Here is an 18,610-nt window from a genome sequence, read left to right as displayed (position 1 = left end):
GCGGAGCTAAAGAATCACGAGCGCGAGTAGGCTTTTGCATTGAGAGCGTCTGGAAGCTGTGACACAGATCCAGAGGCTGAAATTTAACAAGAGCAGCATCAGCAAACAACGTCTCTATGTGGTATGTACTAAAACTGTATATATTTGCTTGAGGTTTTGGAAAATGACTAAGTTCCACTTTATGTCGTCTTTTTTTTTTTTTTTTTTAAGCTATACATGTGGAAAGTGCAGTTTGATGACAACATCGCATGCTGTTTACCTGATGTGCTTACGCGCCGATAGCTAAGTTGACAACACAGAGATATTTGAAGCAGTTTTACTCACCGCACGCGGTTCCAACACACGATCGTGACCCTTTTTCGTTGGGACTGCATTATCCATAAGAAATAAACGATGTGCAAATCCAGCGTCAAACTGGGCCTTGTTTGTAAAACAAGCATCTTCGAAATGCAGGGAACAAACAAAAACAATTGCACAACTCCGTTGATGCTCTGTAAAAATAAACTCCATCCACTGGTCCCTTAATGCTGTTTCTCTTTTGGTAATCTGTGCAGGGTTGTCTTGCCCTGGCAACCAAAACACACTTCTGTGATATTTTGCGATGCTCTCGCTCTGATCAGTGAGTCTGTGCTCAGCCTCTCGGTGCGCTGCTATACGGGAGCGCGCGCTCTTCCGGCAGAAGTGTCCTTAGGACCCATATAAGGAAATTCCGCTCTTTCCGAAACTTGTGACAAACCGGAAGGAGTATTTTTGGAACAGAAATACTCCTTCAAACGTATAAATTAATTTTTGAAACTTTGTCCATGTTTAGCATGGGAATCCAACTCTTTAACAGTGTAAAAAACTCAGTATGCATGAAATAGCATTTCACCCCCCCTTTAAAATAACTATTTTAATATATTTATTTATTTATTAGTTTTCTATTTGAATATATTTCAAAATGTAATTTATTGAGATTTCAAAGCCACATTTTTTTTTGCATCATTACTCCAGTCACACAATCCTTCTGAAATAATTCTGATATTGTGATTTGCTGCTTAAAAAAAAAACAACCCTCTTATTTTGATAATACGGTGCCCATAAAGTAACTTGTTCGGTTTACTTAGCTTTGTCGCGGCCACAAAATAATAACTTGTGGGAACATGATAATATGTCGTGGCCACGGGATATTAATTTGTGGGAACGTCATATTAACTCGTGGGAACGTCATATTATGTTGTGGCCACGAGATCATTTTGTCGAGGTAACGACATCCTTATGTCATGGCCTCGAGATGCTATGTTGAGGGAACAACATCCATTTCTCGTGGCCACGACTTCTTATGTTGAGGGAACGATATGTTTTTCTCGTGGCCACGAGTTTAATGCGTAAACAAACCTGTGTGACCATAGCAACCCAGGATTAGGCCTATCAGAGATGGATTCATTCATGTTTTATTTTGAATTAAGAAATTATTATATTATTTATACATATAAAATGTATGCATTTATGACATTTTATGTTAATGTCGAGCATTTACAGTATGCTATTATTTACAAAAGTATTCAGAATGTTAAGTAAAGAGATCGAAATTGAAGCAAAAAAAATAAAAATTTAATATAAACGAAATGAAAAAAATATGACCAATAATATAAGGCTAATAATAATAATAATGTGGGAAATACTATCAGTTAATGGACTGTAGGATAGATAAAAAAAAAGTTTTTATATTTTATTATGCACGTCATATTTATTTATGATAAACTTCATTTGAATGCTGACGATCGCATGTAATACAGACCGGTAGCCAGAGCTTATGGTTAATATAATAATTACTTAAATCAAAATAAAATATGAATGAATCCATTTCTGATAATCCTGGATTACTATGGTCCCGTAGGTTTGTTTACGCATTAAACTCGTGGCCACGAGAAAAACATATCGTTCCCTCAACATAAGAAGTCGTGGCCACGAGAAATGGATGTTGTTCCCTCAACATAGCATCTCGAGGCCACGACATAAGGATGTCGTTACCTCAACAAAATGATCTCTTGGCCACGACATAATATGATGTTCCCACGAGTTAATATGACATTCCCACAAATTAATATCCCGTGACCACGACATATTATCACGACAAAACTAAGTAAACCGAAATAGACACTTTACGGGCACCGTATGATAATGTTGAAAACAGCTGAGTATATTTTTTTCAGGTTTCTTTGATGAATAGACAGTTCAGAAGAACAGCATTGATCTGCAATAGAAATCTCTTGTAAAATGATGTCTTTAACATCACCTTTGATCAATTTAAAGAATCCTTGCTAAAGAAAAGTATTATTTCTATCATTTATTTAACAAAAAAATATATATAAACTGACTAAAAATACTGACTAAGCTTTTGAATGATATAGTGTATAATGTTGCAAAAGCTTTTTATTTCACATAAATTCTTATCTGTGGATCCTTCTATTCATCAGAGAATACTGAAAAAAAATTACTCATCTGTTTTAAATATTGATAATCAGCAAATCAGCATATTAAGAATGATTTCTGATTAATGTGACAATGAAGACTGGAGTAATGATGCTGAAAATACACCTTTGATCACAGGAATACATTACATTTAAAATATATTCAAATAGAAAACAAAATATTTCACAACATTACTCTTTTTGCTATACATTGGATCAAATAAAGACAGACTTGGTGAGCAGAAGAGTCTTCTTCTGCTTCTTCTTCTGGACCTCAGGCCATTCAGGCCATTCCTCGAGAGGAAATCCACTCTCAGATTTTTCAGTTCTGGAATCTACACCACTTTAAGGGACATAAACTTGTCCTGAGGTGAAAGAAGAATGTGCCGCACCATATTCACATGGGGTGTGAACTAACTGCTTCTTTGCAGATTTCGGTAGGAAACTACCATTATGTTGTCTGTCCTGATGACATTTTTAAAGTATTTAAGGGAAAAACAGTCAGAAACATAGCCAGCATCTCTAGGCAATTTATGTGCTATGATGGATGCCAAACCTTTCAGACTCCATAGACTGGGCGACCTCCATAGACCACTCCCCAATCTACTGGGAGGCATTTATCATAATTGCTTTGTGACAGCAGACATATCGTCAAGCCCAGACCTTGCAACCCTTATAAAAAAGAAGTATATTTCAAGTTAATTTTATTAAGTATACCAAAGTAAAGTTCAAGTATATAAGTATATAAGTATATAAGTATAGTAGTCAAGTATATAAGTATAGTAAGGATACAAATATCAGTGTACTAGTAGTATACTTATAAGTGTACTATTTCAATACTCATTAGAACTAAATTGGCCCACTTTGTATAGAAACTTCCGTGTCTCTGAAAAATCTGAATGTGGAAAGAAGCATACTTCAGATATATTGTGACAAACCAGCTAAAGTGAGAATGAGAACGTGATATTTGGGGTTAGTGGTGGTGCACGTGCTAATATATCCCTTAAAGATCAGTAAAAAAAAAAAAATTGATTCCTCTGCACAATCTTTGGGCTAAAACCCAGTCCTTTCATTAACAAATCTTTCAACACTGTACAGTCTTGCATAGAAGATTCTGTACCTTTTCCTGTTTCACCCTGTATTGCACTTACCTCACAAATAGTATACTTGAATGTTGTATAACTTAAGTAATGGGACTTTGTACATATATAGGCAACAAATGATTTCAGTTTCTCTTCCATTTAGAGACAACAGCTCCAGCAACACTGTTACCAGATGGTAAATCAGGTATCTTCCCTTCTCTCACCTCACTTTTTCTCTCTTTCCCAACATGTTTTTTAAATGTTCATTTTTTAAAATGTTTTTTTTTTTTTTCCTGAAAGTCATTTTTACTTTAATTCAGTAAGGACAATAAATTCATCAAAATGGTCAGTAAAGACACTTAAAATGTGACAGAAGATTTATATTCTGAATAAGTGCTTGATTGATGTTTTTGAAAAAAAAAAACTGATAGTAATGATGTTAGTAATCAGCATATTAGGAAGGATCCCATGTTTTTGACGGATCATGTGACACTCATGACTGGAGTGATGAAAATTCATAAAACAATATATTAAAATACCAAAACATATATCTTACTTTTTCACAATATTTCACAATATTCCATTTTTCACTGCATTTTTAAAATCAAATGCATCAATATATATAATTATTATTGCAGACACAGTGAATAATATGTTTGTCATTCTTAAAATCACTTAATTCTGTTCATTAGAACTTGCAAAACATACATTGTGAGAGTTATTCTTAATGGATTATATAACAGCATTTTGCACCCAGGTCACATCCATATAGGTCCAAATGGTTCTAGACAAGTATACGTTATTGAGTGGCCTTGTTACTAAAAACCTGCAAAGTAAAACGTTTGACATACAAACCTTTGCACCCAGCAGTGTAGCTGACATAATGATTGTGGTCCACTGGATAAAAAACTTGTCAACAAACTGTGTGTAAATTTGGTCTAAAGCATATTTAAAAAATCCTTTGAACTGTGTTAGGAAAACTATAGCTAATCTTGCAACATAGTTTAGTTAGTTACGATGAACAAGCTCATTCTTCATTCAATTATTAATAATTAATAATTATTCTTTCCATTGGTCAATATTTGAAAGTGTATAATCTGGTGACATAAATTTCTCTTTATTTAAAATGCATGTGATTATTTCATACTGTATTTTATTGTAATTTATGCTGTCATGGTAGCATTTTTAACCTTTTTATTTTATTTTTGTCAAGGAGAGGAGAATGGGCGCTGCTTTACAATAGAGTATGTGATGCCAATGAATGTTCAATTGACGTCAGAATCCACAGCTAGTGTTCTGAGTGAGTGAAAGTCTCCTAAACTTTATGTAAAAATGCATCTTTTGAACTAAAAAAATGCATCTTTTTAAAAGTTGTTTAGTCACTGGGCACTACATCACTAACAAAAATGACTGATTCTACAATAGTTGATTTAAAAAAATAAATTAAAAAAATAAAACTCGGAACAACCTCAGAAACAAACTACCTTAACAACAAGTGTAACCCACAGAAGACCCTAATATAGATGAAAATGGTGAAAAATTGGTGTTTTTATTTTTTACATTTTAGTCAGTTTTTAATTAAATGTTGAAATATTACTCTTTGAATAGCATAATTTCAGTGATTTTACTCACTGAACAAATGTAGAGAACATCTAAAGGTTAATTTGCTGGGTGAAATGCTTCTGTAACCCCATTACAGTAGTCTATATACTGTATGTATACACACTAATAATCACACATTAATGATAAAATGTTATATTTTTATGGGAGAAAAAAAAAGTTTATTATAAAAAATATGTTCTGATTAAATCACGAAACCTAATGAACTGAATGAAAACTTTCAAATATCTTTCACAACTTGACTTGAAAACTTTGTTTTCTTGTATCACAATCCATCTCAATGTCCCTGTTTTCATTTTGAACAGCATCAGTGATATATCATAAACATGGAAAAACCATGAAAAAAAATCCATGATCACAAACATACTTATGTTTTAAAAAATTTCACCCATTCACAGAATTCACACATTCCACAGAATTCACACACGTTAATATCACTTATACCCTCCACATTCCAGAACAGTATCACCTGTCCCTCTTGCAGCAAGATATAATTATTGAAAAATAATATATATATATATATATATATATATATATATATATATATATATATATATATATATATATATATATATATATATATATAATTAATTAATTGATTAAAACTCATTAATTATCAAAAAGAGTATGTTTCTATTAGTTTTTATTTTTTTTTATTTTTTTTTTACATGGAATAGATGAGAAGTACAATTCATCCATGTAATGTGCAAGGGGCACAGGCAAATTTTGCTACCCATTTAACCCAATGTGGCAAGTAACAAAACTGACATAACAAGCTCAAAATCTAAAATGATCAATGCGTTCAACATCAACTTACATTTACAAGATCTACACACATTAATAAATCACATAAAAAAAAATATTCTAGGCATTTTTGCTTACTTCAATTTAGATTTATCCAGTCCAACAAGATAATGTGCTTCAAGGGAAGTTTGCAGGTTTATGGCCAGGTAAATAGGCCAATTTTCCTTCTTCTTTCAAATCTAGCATCCAATAGCATTGCAATGCTAAATAATAGGACTCATTAGTTGTGTAAATGTGGTCTTACAGGAAAAAAACACATAAGCAGCTTTTATTTCCCTCCTGAAGGAGGGAACGGAGACGTCACATCGATGACCAACAAAATTGGGATATCGCTTTGATATACCAATCTACTTCGAGTTTAAACTAAACCAGCCAATGCACATTGGCATGCAATTATTGCATCCATCTGCCACTAATCACAGCGTGAGTATAATAAGGCAGCAGGTACAATGCTTACCAGGTTTTCGCTTCAGAACCGAGACTCAGCAGTGGTACAGCAACCGTGGTGACGGAACGTGATGTCTCCGTTCCCTCCTTCAGGGAATGAGGGTTACCATATGTAACAGAGACGTTCCCTTTCAGTCGGTCATTCTTGATGTCAATTCAATGATCGACGAAATAGGGATCCCTACCAAAAGCACCATGGGTGCTGCCCCTTCCAGTGCCCTGTGCGAGCCGCCTGCACCCCTATTAGGTGTAGGCCGGGGCTCGGACAAGTAGTTCCACTCACCATTGTCAAAGCACTACCCCACTAGGTAAGATTGGATAACACTGGGAAAATGTACCCGTTCTGCTTGGAACAGGGACGCTGCGGAAGCCCCATTCTTCCCGAAGGAGTTTGTGGGAGAAAATACACATATGCCACTAACCATTTGAGGTGAGAACACAGGAGAATACTGGCTCTACACGAAGGCTATAGAACCTAGCGAACATGTTAGGGGTCGTCCAGCCCACAGCTCTACAGATATCTGTCAGTGAGGCACCACGAGCCAGCGCCCAGGAGGATGCAACACTTCCAGTTGAATGAGCTTGCAACGTGATAAGCCAGGGTTATGGCATCCACAATCCGCTACTGGGGTAGGTCTCCTAGAACCTCTGCGTCCCTGTCTGAATGCGGGTGCCAAACGGTGCCCCGTGTCTGAGTCAGTAGATCCTTCCTCAGAGGAATCGGCCAAGGAGGGGCTGTCACTTGCTTTACAGATCCAGAAAACTTGCTCCCCATCCTCCTGGACTTTGTACAGTGTATGTGCAAGAGGGCTCACTGGGGTAAACGCATATTTGAGTAGGCCCTGCGGCCAGCTCTGTGCCAGTGCATCCATGCCGAGTGTTCCCTAGGTCAGTAGAACAGCTGGCAGTGAGAGGTCTCTAGAGAAGCAAACAGGTCTACCTGAGAGGCTCCGAACCATCTGCAAATCAGCTGGACCATCAGGGTATGCAGTCGCCATTCTCTTGGGAGCAATGCTCAAGACGGCTCATCGGCTGTACGGTTGAGCAGGCCCGGAATGTGAACAGAACCTTCTGACTCCAAAGGATGAGGTGGCGGGTGAGTTGCGAAATGCAATGGGAGCGTATAACTCTTTGTCGGTTGATGTACACCACGGTCACTGTGTTGTTTGTTTGGACCAGCACGTGCTTACCTCGTAAGTGACCTTTGAGACAGTTCAAGGCAAGGCACACTGCTAACAACTCTAGGCAATTGATTTGCCAATGCAGCTGCGGGCCCGTCCAAACCCCTGAGACTGCATGCCCGGTGGTGGAGGCATCCGTGCAAACCACAGCATGCCTGGAGATCTGTTCTAGGGGCACCCCTGCCCAGAGGAATGTAAGATATGACTATGGGGTGAGGGTTTGGTGACAGGCCAGTGTAACTTGGACCTGGTGAGTGCTGCGCTTCCACGCCCACCTTGATACTCGGCCATGAAGCCAGTGCTGAAAAATCTCATATGCAACAGGCAGAGTGTTATAAGTGCCGCCGCGGCCACCATATGCCCCAGAAGCCTCTGAAAGAGTTTCAGTGGGACCGCTGTCCTGCCCTTGAATGTATTCAAGCAGGCAATAACCGACCGTGCACATTCCTCTTTGAGGTGTGCTGTCTGTTCGACCGAATCCAACTCCGAGAAAAGAGATCCTCTGCATCATTGAGAGTTTGCTCTTTTCCCAGTTGACCCAAAGGCCCAACAGGCTGATGTGCCAGAGAACCAAGTCCCTGTGCTCGCATAACTGATCCCAAGATTGTGCTAGAATCCACCAATCATCTAGATAGTTGAGAATGTGAACACCCTTCTCTCTGAGGGGAAAAAGAGCCGCCTTCGCGACTTTCGTGAAGACACGGGGAGACAGGGACAGCCTGAAGGGCAGGACCTTGTACTGATATGCCAGTCCTTCGAACGCAAACCGCAGAAAAGGTCTGTGGCACGGAAGGAACGATACATGAAAGTACTCGTCCTTCAGGTCGATCACTGCAAACCAATCTTGTGGACGGATGCACCCGAAGATGCATTTCTGCGTCAACATCTTGAACGGTAGCCGATAAAGGGCCTGATTCAAAACTCGCAGACCCAAGATCAGTCATAACCCACTGCCTTTCTTGGATACAATGAAGCAAGGGCTGTATAACCCCATCCTCATATCGGCTGAAGGGACCGGCTCTTTCGCATCCTTCACCAGTAGGACTGCCATCTCTTCCCGCAGAACAGGGACATCAGCTGCTTTCACTGTAGTGAAGCGGATACCACTGAACTTGGGTGGATGCCGGGCGAACTGAATCGCACAGCTGAGGCTGATGGTCCGCAGAAGCCAGTGAGATGGGCTGGGTAGTGCTGACCAGGCGCTTAGAAACCATACAAGTGGAACTAGCAGAACCACAGCCATACCCACGGTGGGGCAGCAAGGTGGAACCCAGGGGCCCAAATTGGGTAGCTTGTGAGAAGGCCGGAGTGTGGTGTGAGTGTGGGGTGCAGGGCTCACCTGGTTCCACAGACTGGCAGAGGGTGCGTGATTAGGGCCTTTGTTGACACTCTCGAACCACCCACTGCTGCCATCTGGCGAAGGGGGAGGATGAGTGAGGTCTGGTGCTTGGCCGTAGTTCACAGCAGACACAGTTGAGCAGAACGATACTAATGCTTGGCTTTGAAGTGAAAAGATTCATTGCACCTGCTGCCTTATTATACTCACACTGTGATCAGCGGCAGCTGGATGCAATAATTGCATGCACATGTGCATTGGCTCATTTAGTTTGAACTTGAAGTAGATTGGTCTATGGAAGCGATATCCCAATTTCGTTAGTCATCGACGTGACGTTGAGAGTGACCGACCGAAAGGGAACTGATGTTGTAATATTACAAAAGTGGGCCTTACAGGGTTTAAGGGCAATGGAGTGGTTACAATATTAATTTAATTAATAATTGCCGTTGTTTCTCTAAATGGTAATGATTTTCTAAATGATTTTTAGTTTTTCTGTAAGAATTTATATCCATTAATACCTCATGTTTGACTAGTCAGTTAATCAGCAGCATTTAGACCCTTACATGACTGTATGCTACATTAATGATGAGAAATGTACAAGTATCAGGTATCCTTTATAATTAATTATGTATTTTGGCTTGTTCACAGAAATGATTCGTTCTGCTACTCCTTTCCCGCTGGTTAGTCTATTCTTTATGTTCATTGGCTTTGTGCTAAGTAATATTGGACACATCTGCCCTCAACGCACTATTCTGGCTTTCATCTCTGGAATATTTTTTATCCTGTCAGGTGGGTGTTTGTTTAAAGCAGTGTTCATTATATATATAGTCAGTAAAAATTAATCATGTCATGCTACTAAACAAAAGTATACTTTATAATTTTCAGAGTAAAAACAATTTCTAATGACTGAAAAGATTAAGAACTGTTCATGTCTAGAAGACTAAGTGTATAAAAGAAAGAAATAAGTTTTTAGCTCTTAAAGTGACAGTTCTCTGAAAGGTCAAATATATTTTTCTCCCAAGTATGTATGCAGTGAGATTAGTCTCAATAATAATTCATTAGCCCAATTTACAAGCATGAAACCTAATTCACATGCATGAAAAATATATATTTAAAAATATAAAAAATATTGTGGCTGTAAGAAAAGATCTAAAGCATTGAAAATCCCCATTTCCACCATCAGGGCAATAATTAAGGGGTTCCAATCAACTAAAGATTTTACAAATCTTCCTGGAAGAGGACATGTGTCTATATTGTCCTAATGCACAGTGAGGAAGAGAGTTTGTGTGGCTAAAGTCTTTCCAAGGATCATAGCTGGAGAATTGCAGAGATTAGTTGAGACTTGGGGTCAGAAAGCCTAAAACAAATTATAAAATAGCCCCTACATCACAACATGTTGTTCACTAATTAATTGCCTTTGATTATGAATTCGATACTGCACATGTTGGTCAGTCATCTATGGTTCTGTGTATTAAATGCTGCTCAATCTGAAAGCCAGTGATGGAGTTTAACCTACTTTGTTGTGTATTTTCAACCGTTTCAATATGAAATATAACTTGTATATTGATTCAATAGATTTTTTGGATTCTTGGAAATTCTGCATTTGAATTTTTTATTTTATTATAACCTGAAGATGCTATGTGAAAAAAAATGATTTGTAAAGAAAACACATTTTCTAAATAGCGTTTGTGATTTAGGCTTCCTGCATGCAAATTGGGCTTCGCAGGTGTGTATTTGTGTCGTTTGTGTGAATTGTTATTGAGAATAATTTAGCTCCATAAACGTACACTACAACTCTTCCCCTCTTTATTTTTCTTTGGCTCATTTTCTCTTTATTTCTGATACAGGTCTGTCCCTGGTGGTGGGTCTGGTCTTGTATATATCCAGTATTAATGATGAGATGCTAAACAGAACAAAAACGAATGAAGCTTATTTCAGTTATAAATATGGCTGGTCTTTTGCTTTTGCTGCAGTCTCCTTCCTGCTCACTGAGGTAACACTTCCATTTATCTTTGTATATTTGTGTAAATATTAAAGACAGTGGGTCTCATTCAGTAGCTGTGTGAAAAATCTGTGTGGATACATTTTATAATGCTTAATTTTACCAATACGTTTGAACTAAAAATTATTCTAAATTATGTTAAAGAACCCAGTGGCCAGCGTGGTTTGGCACATTTCTCTGCCGTGATCCAGTGTTCATCTCGACAATCAGGGTGGTGCTACATCCGGTGGACTCAGAGATGATTTAAGGATCGTGGTGATGGCTTCCCCAGAGGGAGTTTGTCACCCCTCAAGCACTCCACAGCCAGTGGAGCGGCTGGAGGCACATGCCGGCTCCTCTACACTGTGGAGGTAGCCGGCCGTTTCCTTCGGTTCACCCCCTTGAGACCAGATGTCAATAATTGCATCAGAGGGCATGCTCTCTCTCTCTGGGGATGACGACCTGACTTTATTGCCCCATTCGTGTGTGGCAGCATTGTCCAAGCCAGACTCAGAGATGACCGCTATACTTTCCTGGGCTGCTGAGAATGTCGGACTCATGTGGAATTCTCCACTTTGTTACGATTCTTCGAGACTGGATGAATGGTTTGTCGGTGGAGGTCGCCCATCTGGTGCCATTCTTCTTGGAGGTGCATGAGGAGCTTACAAGATCATATAAGGCACCATTTACTGCCAGAAACAAATTTTGTAGTTCCTGTTAATGCCGAAACTAATTTTGTAGTTCCTAACCACCCTCGTTGGTGGAGCCACTTCGGTGTACATGGGCATTCCCTCGGTGGAGCAGTCTGTGGCCATGCAACTGTTTTCAACAGCTGCTTCGACTTTGCGGGTTGACCCGTGTCTCCCCTCATGGGCCTGTAGATATTCGTCAGGTTTAACTGGCAGTGCTTACAGAGCTTGTGGGGAGATGGCTTCTGCCCTTCATGCCATGGCATTACTGCAGGTCATCAGGCCAAAGCCCTGAGAGACCTGCATGAGGATGGCCATGACCTAATGGTTCTGTATGAACTACGTACTGCAATGGATCTCGCATTTTTAGTAACAAAGATGACTGCACAATCTTGCGATGTCCATGCTAATGGCCCAAAGTGCCATATCTGGCTGTGTCTGGCCAACATGAAGGAGCATGATAAGGTGTAGTTACTGAATTCTCCCGTGTCACAGACCGGCCTTTTCGGCGACACTGTAGAGAGCTTTACACAGCATTTATTGGTGGAACAGAAGCAGACTGAGGCATTCAAACACATCGGGTTCCCGACGGGTTCGGTCGGGTTCAGGCTTAATATATATCATCTTACGCGGGCTCACGTTGGGCTTGGGTTTGCGCTCCGGTTTGCGAGGTAAACGAGCGATCATGTGATGTGTTTCGATTAGCGCGAGAAAGATGCGAAAATGGATGCCGAGTAGGTGTAATGGAGGATTGCCTCTTGTGATTACATTTTGGTTGCACCAGCAACTAAAGCAAAGTCTGAGGTGTGGAAAAGTTTTGACCATGTTTATAATAAGAATAATGAGTGAATAATGACGCACCATCAGTGAGCACAGGAATGCGCTGTATAGTTTCGGTTCCTTGCCGCTGTCGCCTCTGGCTTGCTTAGTTGGGGTCACTTCATCTACAGCGATATCGTTGACTTGATTGCAAATAAATGCACAGACATTATTTAAACTGAACAGAGATGACATCACTGAATTCAATGATGAACTGCCTTTAACTGTCATTATTGACACACTCTGTTTTCCTAATGAATGTTGTTCAGTTGCTTTGACGCAATGTATTTTGTTTAAAGTGCTATATAAATAAAGGTGACTTGACTTGACTATCCATCCCTGAAGATTGGTTGGCAGCAATCGACCTGAAAGACACATACTTTCATGTTTTGATTCTCCCATGTCACAGGTCATTCCAGTGTTTCACATTCGAGGGTCAGGCATATCAGTACATGATCCTGCCCTTCAGGCACCTCAGCCAGTTGGTTCTTCAGGTCCACTGGAAAAAAGAGCAAACTTGTGCCAATGCAGAGGATCTCTGTTCTCTGCATGGAGTTGGATTCAGTCAGCACGCCTCACCCAGGAACATATTCAGTCAGTGCTGAACTGCCATAAGACTTTATCAGTTTGCCCCATATGAGACCGCCTCAGTACTGGCTCAATGTCCAAGTTCTGAGGTGGGCATAACGATGCGGTACTGGGTTCAGATTACACCGGCCTGCCGCAGAAACTTTAGCCAGTGGTCAGATCCCTCATTTCTCCGGGCAGGGGTGCCCCTGAAAAAGATTTCCAGGCCTGATGTGGTATTCACAGATACTTCGGCCACTGCCTGGGGGGCCACATACAATGGGCATGCAGTGTAAGGGTTTTGGATGGGTCCCCAACTGCATTGGCATATCATTTGCCTTGAGTTGCTAGTAATACACCTTGCCCCTGAGCTGCCTCAGAGACTGCATACAGGGCAGGAACATTCTGGTATGCACAAACAACATTGCGTATGTCAACATTTCACATGTTGCAACTGACCCGCTACCTCCTCCTGTGGAGTCAGGAGCATCTGAGATCCCTTCATGCCATCCACATCCTGGGTGTGTTCAATCAGGCTGCCGACAAACTGGCTAAAGCAACACTTCGAGTAGACTCCACCACGGATCAGCTGATCTGGTGACAGTTCGTAGCTGCTCAGGCAGACCTGTTTGCATCTCCAGAAACCAGTGGTTCCACTCCCTAACAGAGGCAATGCTTGGCACCAGGGCCTGCACAAATTTGTGTTCACCCAAGTTAGCCGGCTCACACAGACACTGTTAGATCAAGGAGGACAAGGAGCAAGTCTTGTTTGTGGCTCCATATTGGCCCAACAGGACCTGATTCCCGGAACTCATGGTCCTCACAACAGCCCCTCCCTGGGCGATTCCTCTGAGGAAAGATCTGCTTTCCCAGAGTCAGGGCACCCTTTGGCACCAATGTCCAGACCTGTGAAGACTTGTGTGAAGGACATGTGTGTTCCCTGGACGGTGTGTATCCACAATACAGGCCTATGCACTGATGTGGAATCTGTTCTTTGAATGGTGTTCCCCCCACCGGTAGGACCCACAGAGATGTTCAGTCAGAGCCGTGCTTTCCTTCTTGCAACAAGGTGCGCAAGGTGTTTCCTCCTGTGTTCTCACCTTAAATGGGTTGTGGCAATAAGAGGCCCCTGTTCAGAGTATCAGAGTTCTCCAGAGAGTCCCCTGACCGGGGAGTCCTCCAGGACTCCGGCAGCCAGATGTGGCAGAGTGTCAGGCCCCAGGCCCATCAGCCAATGAATTCCTGAAATCTGGTGTGAGGTTAGTGCCCATATGAGTAACCCGGTTGGGATACCATATGTGTATTTCCATGGTACAGCTAATAAGGCCGTGTTTGCCCTGGCAGACCACATTATCCAGTCTCTAAATGATGCAGCCATGAGCTATCTCAGAGACTTCTTCAGGGTTCCTTCACGTGAGTAAATGTCACTTAACACCCTCTGGGAGGAGGTGACTCCACAGTGTGTCCTCTTCCAAGTGGAAGGACACACTTTCCCAGTGTTATCCTAGTCCTACCCTAGTCCTACTGTTGGTTTGCGAGGAACAACTGTAGTCGACCTTCTCTGTGTAGAGACTGCTCGTATTGTCTGCCTTACGGGAAGGATCAGGAGGCCTACACAGGGCACTGGAGGGGTCAGCACCTGTGATGCGTTGGTAGGGATCCCAATTCATCAGTCATCAGTGACATGACGTCAAGGAAGGTGGCAATGGAGATATTATGTCCTGTCGCCACATTTGCTGTACCACTGCTGAGCTGCCGGGTCACCGGCTCGGCTTCTCAGCGGAAGCATAAATTAATGTGGTGCCCCAGCTGCCTCTTAAACTCACACTGTGATCAGTCGCAGCTGGGTGCAATAATCGCATGCCAGTGTGGATTTGCTTGTCTCATTACACTTGAAGTGTATTGGTCTCTCTGGCCAGATCCTAATTAGTTGGTCATTACCAAATGTGACGTCTCCGTTCCCTCCTTCAGGAGACATTTTTCCAGTATCTCCAGTTGCCAAAGAGGTAATTCCTGGTATTCGGTGCCTTTTGTGTCCCCAGTGAAGATCATATTGAATATGATCTTAAAATAAATAAATAAAAACTTTATAGTATTTTAATCCACCAAATTATCTCAAATTTATGTAATTAGTTTTCTTTTTAATATATATTCTGTTTTGCTATCTTCATGCTGTCAGCCAAAATCAGATTTTTGTATTTCATTGGAATCTGATCTAAATGATTGACTGTCCATTATTGTGTATTGTATATTGTAACTGTTCAGATCTGATTTGTGTTCCATTTTTATTTTGGAAAATTGATTACAGATTACAAGTTATCCTGTTAAAATGTAGTGTAACTATTTCAGTTACTTTATTAATGTAACTGATTTGATTTTTTTTTTTTAATAATTTTTCTTAATTTAAAAAAAAATTTCAACTGTTAATCAAACGTAAACCAGGCTAAGATAACCTTACAATAATACTCAAAACTGATTACTTTCAGACTTTCAAAATCCTTCATCACTTGAATTAAGATTATAATATTTTAAGTTTAAAGAGCAGCTGCCACAAAATCAGACTTATTAACGGATCATTCTGAGGTTAGATACAGATTTTAAATCATAACGAGATATAGTTTAATAGATATGATACACTTTTTTAGTCATACATGTAGTATGTTGATTATATTATTATCTGCTCACTATCCTTTACTCAGCACTTGCTTGATCTCCAAGCTGTTTTTCATAAGATGCTGTCTTAACATTTAAATTGTGAAGAAACATTTAAATTAACATTTAAGTTAAATTAAATTAACATTTAAATTGTTTGGCTGTTTCCAGTAAAGTGGAAGCCATTTGTGCTGAAAAAACACAAGGAAGTCCAGCATTTCCTTGAATTAGCAGTGCAATACCACCAGTTTGTTCCCTGTTTTTGTAGGTTCACTGATAAGTCCAAGCTTTTTAGTGCATGCACCAATGCCAACAGGCATTTAAGCATCTGAAAATGTATTTAATGTTCCACTCACCCTGGGACATCCAAATTTAGAACATTACTTTATTGTGTGTACAAATGCCAGTGGGGGTGGTGAATAAAAGAAGACTGGGCACTGGGGAGGTAATAGCTTATGCAAGTACAATCTTAATTAATCAGAGTCAAACTATTCTGTAATCGGAAGGAATGTTTAGCCAGTATTTGTTTATTCTTTTGAAATTAAACAACTTTTTTTATTTATCTATGTATCTGTTTATTTAAAATATTTATTTTCACATCAAATTTCTCTGCACATGTGGTGAGTAGAGGAAAGCCCTAGATGGTTTGGGATTGCTTAATGCAAATAATTACATAATTACAAATAATACCATTACAGCATTCTGTCATTTAGAATAATATGAATGAATTTATTCGGTAGCCAGGTGTTTAAATATTAATAAATATGTATAAGCATCTGTTGTGAATATAGTGGAATTTTTGTCTTGCTAAATTGTCCTTTATGTATAAGTATGAAACATTCCCACAGTTAATGGTGAATTAGACCCAGTATCCTAAACACCCAAAAGAATATATATATATATATATATATATATATATATATATATATATATATATATATATATATACACGCGCACACACACACACACACACACACACACATATATATATATATACACGCACACGCACACACACACACACATATATATATATACATATATATATATATATATATATATATATATATATATATATATATATTCATATTCATATATATTCATTTCATATTCTTTTCAATCTCTCTCTTTTTGTGCCACCACCAGGCAGCAGGCGTAATGTCTGTGTACCTTTTTATGAAGCGGTACAATGCAGAGGAGATGTACAGGCCACATCCAGGTTTCTACCAACCTCGCCTCAGCAACTGTTCTGATTACTCTGGTCAGTTCCTGCATCCAGATGCCAGGTCTCGTGGACGCAGCCCCTCAGACATCTCCAGTGTAGCATCCCTTCAAATGAATTCAAACTACCCTGCGCTCCTCAAGTGTCCTGATTATGATCAGATGTCCTCATCGCCCTGTTGAGATTGCAAATAAACAATAGTGAAATCTGAGAATGAGATAGCTCTAGCTAGTTCTTAAAGATGCTATTCTGGCATGGCATTGGCACCTGAGATTGTGTTGTGTTTGAACAGAGGATAAATGTATGTCCTTGTCTTCGAGAGCCTTCAGTACTAATGCAGTGAGTTTAATACATAAGTTGATGGTATCATTTTCTCTTTTATTTGTAGTTTACCACACTGATGTGTAGCTAATAGTATCTCTGCCTTTTTCTTAAAAGTATGATTTTTTTTAGAGTAATTTTATTCAAAGAGTCAGTTGGTTTTTAATCAAAACTCCAGCTTTAATTGAAAACAGATGAATGTTTTATAGAAAAATTGAGAACTAGAAATTATAGCATAAAATAAGTATTTAAATTATTATATTTATTCATCATGCTTATTAAAACACATATTCAGTGAGAAGATATACATGCTAATGTGACTCAATATTTGTTAATCAACATCTTGTTTCTGCCCTTATGCACTTTAAGAAAGTAACCATAACACAGAATTTAAATATATTAATATTTTATATTATTGTTATGTGTTGTTGTGTCACTGGTGAGACTAGCTGTGGTCTTTTGATTAGGAGGCATTTTGTGTTTGATACAGATGTTACATTAATGTAGGTTTAGTGTTTTCCTTTTTTGGCTAGTGCTTTACATTCTAATCTAATCAGATCAACACATCAGTAATGCAGTGATTTTTACAATAAAACATTCTGTTATTATTGATTGTTTCACTGTTTATATATATGTTGTAGAAAAAAATAAACATGTAAGTAATATATGTATGTTTTATAACCAATTTCCCCACTCTATATAATACATAATGTTTTGATTCGATACAAAATATGTAATTACAATTTCCCCTCTTGATAAAATGTTAAAGCAGCAGCATTTGTATGCCTTATACAGTAGTTGACCTATTGTACTCTTTCTGCATAAATTGTCATCTTGCAAATAACATCATTTGCTATTTTGATTTGTTTGATAATAAAAAGGCAGTCATAAATTAATCTGAAAATAAGAACATAATTTTCTACTCATGTACACTGAATAACTTTTTTATATATTTGGTTAGAAATATGTTAAATATGTATATGTTAAGGACTCTTTAACTTGATGTCACACTATTTTATTGTGTAGCTACTGCAGTGAAAGTGTGTACAATGATAAATATATTTCATGATTTAAAAAAATGGTATCATGGTAAAACAAAATCACAAATCAAAATCATCTGATAAATGTTCATTATTATGCTTTAACCTTAGATGGAAACAGGAATACAGAAATCTACAGTACCCTAACCACACTAACCTAACATGCTCTTTTAAAAATGTAGAAGTGGTATGTACGGAATGGGAAATTTTTATTAGTTAGCTCATATAAAACACATAAAATGACAATTCTGTCATAATTTACATTAAACGGATTAACCATCTTTTAAACCACATTGGACTCCATTGACTTTCATTGCGTGGGCAAAAACAGATAATTAAGACAATACTTTTTTCATACTAAAGTAGTTATCTGATCCAATAATTCTGCAGTACCGGCTC

The 18,610-nt window shown here is 38.9% G+C and overlaps 1 protein-coding gene across 1 annotated transcript in view; it reads left to right on the top strand.

The window, feature by feature from the left end:
* cacng5a (calcium channel, voltage-dependent, gamma subunit 5a) overlaps window positions 1–18,067 on the top strand; it is a 46,484-nt gene extending 28,417 nt beyond the window's left edge. Inside the window, exons 3-7 of the mRNA XM_052559626.1 lie at window positions 3,699–3,740; window positions 4,749–4,835; window positions 9,572–9,712; window positions 10,771–10,916; window positions 16,775–18,067. Of these exons, the coding sequence (XP_052415586.1) occupies window positions 3,699–3,740; window positions 4,749–4,835; window positions 9,572–9,712; window positions 10,771–10,916; window positions 16,775–17,032 (674 nt within the window). The 3' untranslated portion in view covers window positions 17,033–18,067. The remainder of the gene's footprint in view (window positions 1–3,698; window positions 3,741–4,748; window positions 4,836–9,571; window positions 9,713–10,770; window positions 10,917–16,774) is intronic.
* The last annotated feature ends 543 nt before the right edge of the window (window positions 18,068–18,610 follow it).

Source organism: Carassius gibelio, chromosome B6, assembly GCF_023724105.1.
Source record: "Carassius gibelio isolate Cgi1373 ecotype wild population from Czech Republic chromosome B6, carGib1.2-hapl.c, whole genome shotgun sequence".
Lineage (NCBI taxonomy): Eukaryota > Metazoa > Chordata > Actinopteri > Cypriniformes > Cyprinidae > Carassius > Carassius gibelio.
This window is presented reverse-complemented; position numbering and strand designations above follow the sequence as displayed.